The 7,257-nt window shown below is 57.7% G+C and overlaps 1 protein-coding gene across 1 annotated transcript; it reads right to left on the bottom strand.

The window, feature by feature from the left end:
- Positions 1-6,134: 6,134 nt before the first annotated feature.
- Positions 6,135-6,974, bottom strand: TMEM119 (transmembrane protein 119). The gene has a single exon (XM_028116461.2). The coding sequence runs from the start codon at positions 6,972-6,974 to the stop codon at positions 6,135-6,137; it is 840 nt and encodes a 279-aa protein (XP_027972262.2).
- Positions 6,975-7,257: the final 283 nt, after the last annotated feature.

Genomic DNA, 7,257 nt, shown 5'->3' with positions numbered 1-7,257 from the left:
TCAGATTTGACTCCAAGTCTTTTAGAATGCAGACACCTTACATCCTTCCCCCCTGCGCCTGAAGGAGTCTCCTGCCCAGAGTCAGTGCTGAGAAGTATTTGGCTTGTTTCATAGATGGGAACCCAACGGAGAGGGGAGCGGAGATATTCTAGGTCACCTGGCAACTAATCTAGCTGGGTACCCCCCCAACCTTTCCCACTCCCCAGAAATAGCCCTGGCACCTGCCCCAGATGGGCCTGAGTCCCTGGGCTCCCCGACCCACGTTGTCAGCCACGCCTCCATGCACACTCGCCCAATGTCTAAGCTCTAACTGGGGTCACCGCACCTCGGAGGGAGACAGGGAACAGCTCTCACGGGACCCCTGGCCCCCATCAGGCACCAAACCCCCACAGAGGGGCATGCGGGGTTGGGGGTTGGTGAGCCTCTCTTCTCTCTAGCCCCATCCTTCACCCCCTCCTTGGGGTTCACGGGACTTCCCTGGCTGCTGGCCTTGTTCTGCTTTTACCAGCGTTGCCAGGACCCTCTGCCCTGCCCCCCCCCAAGACAAGATGTGATGACGCTGAAGTTTCAAGCATCTAAGAATCACTACCTTATGATTCCGAAGCTACTATACTTAGATCTGGAAGGAAGAGGTGACTCTCAGAACAGCGAGACACTTGGAGACTGACATTTCCCCCCTTTCTTCGGGCACAGCACTTCACAGTTTGTAGCTAACAGCAGCTCCCATCTACTGAGCACCCATGGGGGGGCCTGTTCTAAGCACTGGAAGTAAATGAACTCACCTTCCACCGCCTCACTGACGTAGGAGCCATTATTCCCATTTCACAGATGAGGAAACTCAGGCCCAGAGAGGTGAAGTGACTTGCCCAAGGTCACGCAGCCGGCTAGTGGCTAAGTTGAGATTTCAACCCAGGCCATGTGAAGCCTGTACCCCTAACCACCATGCCCCGCCATCCTACACATTATAAAGTGCGCTCACAGAATTCTGGGGGGTGGGGGGGGACAGGGCAAGGGCTGTGGTCCCAGGACTTTATACATGAAGAGCCCGTAGTTCAAAGTGACTTGCCCAAAGCCATGCAGCTAGGAGGAGCCTAACTGGGTCTCCCGGTTCCTTAGTTCTGTGCCCCACTATCTCTCCCTCCCCTTGCTGTCTCCAACCCTCCACCCCTGTACATTTCTCAGTCCCCTTTCCCCCCTGCACACCCCCTCGCTGAGTCCGGTTCCCCAAACCCTATGGCAGGGGCCGCAGGTGGCCACCCATAGACCTGGACCCTCCAGCCTTCCAGGGCACCCCCAGGTGCCCTGTGGGGCCCCAGTGGGTGGTGGGATGTCCGTGCTGGGCACTGCAGAGGCCTCGGGCATCAGGGACCCTGGCAAGAGCGGATTTACGAGTAGGACTATTTTATACTTTGCAGCTGCCGCTGTAAACCCTGGACCCATTTGGGGAGGGGGAGCAGCTGCGGGGGAACACCCGTGGGGCCCTGGAGCCAGTGCCAAATCCTTCCTGCTATTTCTGAGCAGCCGGAGGAATGCTGAAATTAAAACCGCCCGAGAAAAATGACAAATCCCTGTCCCCCTCCACACTGGCCTGCTTCTTCCCCAACAGCAGATGAGGAGCTAGAGCTGAAGCAGAGCAGAGCTAGACACAGCACAAGACTGCCCACCAGAGACCTGGATTCCTGGTCAGCTCAGGATGGGCCCCAGTCCCAGTCTGCTCCTTGGATGTCCACATATGAAATGTGGGGGGCTGGTCTAGAGCAGGATTTCTGACACCCTCTGAGCCTCAGAAGCTCCCTACAGTAACTGAGCTCAAACATTCCCACTTTAAGTTTCAATGCTCTCACTCCTGGCTGTGTGACCTTAGACAAGTTACTTGACCTCTCTGAGTCTGTTGTTTTCATCTGTAAGATGGGGACAAATAATGACCATCTCATTAAGAAGGTTGGAAGGATAAAATAAACGAACATCGGTAATTCCCAGCAGCTTTATTTGTAATAGCCACAAGCTGGAAAACCACCCAAACGTCCATCAGCAGGTGAATGGATAAACAAATTGCAGTACATCCGTACAAGGGAATACTACTCAGCAGTAAAAAGCAGTGAAATGTTAATACATACAATAACATGAATAAATCTCAGAACATCCGTGCTGCATGCGAAAAGCCAGATAAAAAGAGTACACTATATGGTTCCATTTATATAAAATTCCAGAAAATAAAAATGAGTCATAGAGATAGAGAACAGGTCAGTAGTGGTCTAGGGACTGAGGTGGGGGGGGAACAGCCAGCAGAGATCGCAAAGAGGTATGAAGAAACAGTCAGAGGTGATGGACATGTCCATTATCTTGACTTTGGCGATGGCTTCATGAGTATATGTGTATGTCAAAATTATCAAATTGCCATTTTAAATATGGGCAGTTATTGTGTGTCAATTATACGTCCATAAAGCTGTAATCACTGTGGTTGCATCTAGATGATTCTTTGATTCGTTTTCATCTCCTCCACTCAAATACAGCTTCAGATCTGTTGTGCCAATAGTGCGTCCTCAGTTCCTGGCACCATGCCCCGTGCCAGGGGGACAGTGGTGGACAGCCCCCCAGGCAGTGACAGTTGCCCAGCCGTACCCTTGGACACTCTGATTTAATCGGCCTTGGGGGCGGGGGGGCGCCTGGCTGACTCGTTCGGTAGAGCATGCGACTCTTGATATTGGGGGCGTGAGTTCGAGCCCCGTGGAGATTATTTAAATAAATAAATAAATAAATAAATAAATAAATGGTCTGGGTGGAGCCCAGGAGGTACGACATAACAAAGCTCTCAGACAATCCCAGTGTGCAGGTTGAGACCTGCCAGGTAGGGTAGGATCATCTCTTTACGCACATGGAAACAAAAGCCCAGAGAGGTGAGGACATTTGCCCAAGGCCACACAGCTACGAAATTACAGCGGGCATTGACACAGGCAGTCTCCCCCCAGGGCCCAAACTACCCGAACCACCCCAGGAGGGTGCAAGACCATGTGCCTAGTGCAGAGCTCCCCAGGGACGTGAGTTCTGCCCCTCGTCCCCTTGCCTTGGATGTGACCCCCAGCCAGTGAACACCCAGCCCCTTGGGCTGATCAGAGAAAGTCAGGGCACGCGGAAGAGGTCCCTCCAGCACCCCACGGACCCCCTGCACCCCCACCCTCCAGCCCAGGTCTCCCCCTCGCCTGGCGCCAGCCCACACGTGCCCCCAGCCCATCTCCCCCCAAAGCTCACCCTCCGCTGGTGCCTGGCCAGATGTTTGTCCACCCTAGAGGGGCTCTAAGCAGGAGTGGGGCCCTGCTCTCTCCTCCCCAAGGGCTTCATTCATGCATTCATTCATGCAAGCAGCTGTCGAGCCCAAGGGAGAAGTCAGTCTAGAATCAGATGATGGGACCAGGATGCTGGCTCTGTGACCTAGGCAACTGACATCCCCTCTGCGACCTGGGAATAACAGCAGGATCCCTCTCCTTGGGTTGGGAGTCTCAATGAGTAAATGACATTCAGGGCTTAGAGCAGTGCCTGGTGCATCACAGGTGCTCATTAGCTGTGAGCAATTATTAGTAGTATTGAGCCCAGGGGAGTGTGGGAGAGAGTCTGGGTGGGGGCTGTTGCGGAGGGCAGGTGACAGCTAGGCTGGAAGCTAAAGGAGGCGGGGGAGTTAGCTGGACAAGGAGGGGGTGTGGAAGGGTGTCCTAGGCAGAGGGACTAGTAGCTGTTAAAGCTCAGAGGTGAGGGGGAGGTTGACACCTGCTCTGGGCTCCAACTACCTCTGAGTCCCCACCCCCATCCGTCCTGGAGGACACAGGCCATAACTAAGGCCGCACGCCTCATGTCCTCTGGCGGGCCCATTAATGGGGAGCCAATGACCAGGGAGCTGCGGACTGCAAAAGTCATCCCTGCCTCCTCCCCAGGAATCTCTAACATCTGCTTCTGTCTTGCCTGAGTTTAACCTGTTATGGGGAAGCTTAATGCATACCCCAGCCACACCCAATCATCTAGGACCCTGCAGGAGCTCAGGATCTAGGAGATAGCCTGTCACACACAGAGAGGTTGAGTGATTTGGTCAGAGCCACACAGCATCCAGGTATCCATATTGGCTTTTCCCTACATTCTTGGGCGGGAGTGGGCCTGGGCTGAGAAAGGGAGGGCCCTTCCCCGCTGCGAGAGACAGAGGCCATTGTGTGTGATGAAACCCAAACCCGGCCCCCTTCCGAAGGGAAGTGGGGTCAGCGGAGGGAGGGGCTGGGGGTGGGGGGATGGCCTCCCTGCCCCCCTCACCCCGGGATCTAGCACGTGCTCCCAACGCAGCCACATCTGGATTCCAGCTGGCAGCTCCAGGGAGGAGGGGGAAGCAGCGGCCCCAGGAACTTGCCATCAAAGGCAAAGAAGAGCCTGGCGGGGGCGAGGACACAAAGGCCAGGGCCGCCTCCAGCCCCAGGCCAAGGGTGCCGGGAGCAGGGCACTGTCCGTGAGCCCAGTTCCAGTCCTCGGCCACGCTGCCAGCAGATGGGAGACTGAAACGGGAGACTGGGCTCGTGTTTCGCCCAGAAGGAGACGGGTGGATCTCCTGCAGCCACAGTGCACTGCAGAACTGCTCTTGGAAGCCGGGTCTCCGTGGCCGCAAGTCCGGGGCTGGGCTCAGCCTTGGGGCAAGAGGTCCCGCGGTGTTCCCATGGGGGACCCCGTTCTGCCCTCTTTTCACGAATCATCTCATTCCACCTCATCTCATTCAGCTTCTCGGGCCTGCCTGATGTGTCTCCCCCAGAAAGCTGCCCCACCTCATGGAACAGCCCAGAAGAAATACCACCCCCTTCCCCAGCAGTCTCATTTCCCCCTCAGAAAACCATCGACGCTCAGGCCAGAAAAAAGGTTTATTGTGCTGGTTTGCTATATCTCAGCACCTAAAAAATTGTGCAGAGGTTGGGGGGAGCCCAGACGGAGGGATGAGGAAGTGGACCACCCCCCACCCAGAGCCTCCCCGAATCAGGACGGAGCTCAGGCTCCCTTGTCGAAGGCTAAAGAATTCTGTGAGCTCAGGCTACCAGACACGCATGTAAGCAAAGGGTCGGGGGCTAGGGCCCCCCTGCTCCAGGCTGGGTGTTAGAAACCCTTCCCTACCCCCTCAGAATCCCTCCAGAGTGGGACCCCCTTCACACACAGCCCCCACCCAGCTTCTGGGTGGCTTTGGGGGCCTGACAAGAAAGGTTCAATTCATTCACCCCATGCCTGTAGCAGTAATGGGAGGAGAAATTCGTCCCCAGGCAGAGATGCTTGGCAGAACTTGAGCGGGCCTGAGCCCCCGGACCCCACAACCCTAACCCCAGAGCAACCACAAACTGGGGGGGCACCTTCAGGAACATTTGGGGCAGTAATTTCCAGAGTGTGCTCTGCAAGATTTTATTCTGTAGCTGTTAAAAAAAAAAAACAAAAACAAGCAAAACCAGATTCCACAGGGGCTTCTACTGGAGTATTTGCAGAGCCCTGGGGTGCTCTAAGGGGGCATTGCAGGGAGCGGAGAGGCAGTGTCTCCTCAACTCACTGGCCCCCAAAATCCTTTTTCACAGAGTAGCTCGGGGAACCCAGCCTTGGACATGCTGACGTAGGGACCCATCATGATGTGTGCACTGGCCTCTCGGAAGCTTCCTGACTCCCCAGACCCACTTCTGCAGTAGCTCTAACTGCTCCCGCCCGGGGGGCGGGGGGTGAGGGTTGGGGGGGGGCCTCGGCAGGTCCCAGTCACCCTCATCCCAAACTCCTAGTTACTCTGACTTTTCTTCCCTACCTCCATGGAAAAGCGGCAATGCTGGCACCATCCCGGGGGACCTGTGGCATATGTTTGCCCAAAGGACAGGGCTAATTTCGTGGGATATAGTATCATGAATATAGTGGGGATCCTTCCCATCCCCCTCCCCAGAGACGTTGTGTTTGGGGCCACAGGGGCAAATGGTCCTGGAACCCGGGGAGATTCCTGGGGTACGCTGGAGACCAGCATCTCTGCCTGCAGCAGGGGGTGGCCAAAGAGGGGTTGTCGGGGAGCGGTAAGGGCCAAGGGCCCTTCCACACCCATGGAGGTGACCACGAGGGGTCCGACAGTCAGGGCCAGCAGCCCCAGAGGCCTGTTAGACCTTGGGGACGACACTGCAAGCACAGGGGCTCTCAGGGGGACCAGCGGCTCCCCTGGCTTCCTGGGCTAACGAAGAAGCCACTTCCGGCTCGCCCTGGCCTTGGCCGGCCTCCAGGGCCCCCTCCGCCACCGCCGTGCCCGGCTCCTCCGGCACCCCTGGTTTCTCCGCCGGGCTCCCACGTCCCTGGGCCTCCTGGTCCGCCTCCCGGCCGCCGCTCTCCTCTCCCTCCGACTTGCCCTCCATCCTGCCTCCATCTCCGCTGCCCGGGGCAGCTCTGGCGGGGGACTTGAGGTTCTGGGTGGCAGCGAGGATGTCAGCCTGGAGCTGCTGGGAAGAATCCAGGGCCTCCTCGGGCCGGCCGTCGGGAGCCCGGTCGGGGACCTCACTGAAGGCCCGGGGCCCCCCGGCCCGGTCACTCTGGTCCACGTACTTCTTCTTGGGGAAAGACGAGGGGTAATAAGCTGAGGCCTTGTGCTTCTGGCGGGTGATGAGCGCAGCACAGACAATGAACATCAGCAGGAACACCAGGGAGCCCACCACGGCGATGAGCATCACGTACTGGCGGAAGAAGTCCACGATCCCGTCCAGGAAGTTGGTGGGGGGCTTGGGGCCTGCCAGGGGCGTGGGCCGGGGCCCCACCGATGTGGGGCTGAGGGCCGGGGTCCGGGGCGGCGGGAGGCTTGGGGAGGACGCCGATGAGCCCTCGGCCTCCCCGCTGCCCCCTGTATCCTCCAGGAAGGCAGCCTGCAGGGCCACGGAGTAGGCCACCGCGGGCAGGGCCCTGAGGAGTAGCAGCAGAGATACCACCAGCCTGGGCACCAGCACCAACACCATCTCGTCCCAGACCTGTGGGGCAGTGAGGCAGGAGAGAGGTCGGGGTGGAACTCCGGGGCCCCGGGGGACGCAGAGCGTATTCTAGCGGGTCTCTTCCCTTGCCCACCACACGATGGGCCCCGTTCGTTCACACATGGGGTTCTTGTCTGCCCCTCCACTTCATCCTGAGCCCCTGGAGGGACCCCCCCCACGAGGAACCCCACTTCACCCCGAAGTCCTAGAGGGCAAGGACTGATTCTTATTTACCTCGGCACCCTCGGGGTTTCATACCATGTCTGGTATA

The sequence above is a fragment of the Eumetopias jubatus genome, unplaced genomic scaffold, assembly GCF_037043125.1.
Source record: "Eumetopias jubatus isolate StellerSeaLion01/CBP00866 unplaced genomic scaffold, mEumJub1_p1.0 scaffold_16, whole genome shotgun sequence".
Lineage (NCBI taxonomy): Eukaryota > Metazoa > Chordata > Mammalia > Carnivora > Otariidae > Eumetopias > Eumetopias jubatus.
Note: the sequence above shows the minus strand (reverse complement) of the source record. Positions and strands in the feature narration are given on the sequence as shown.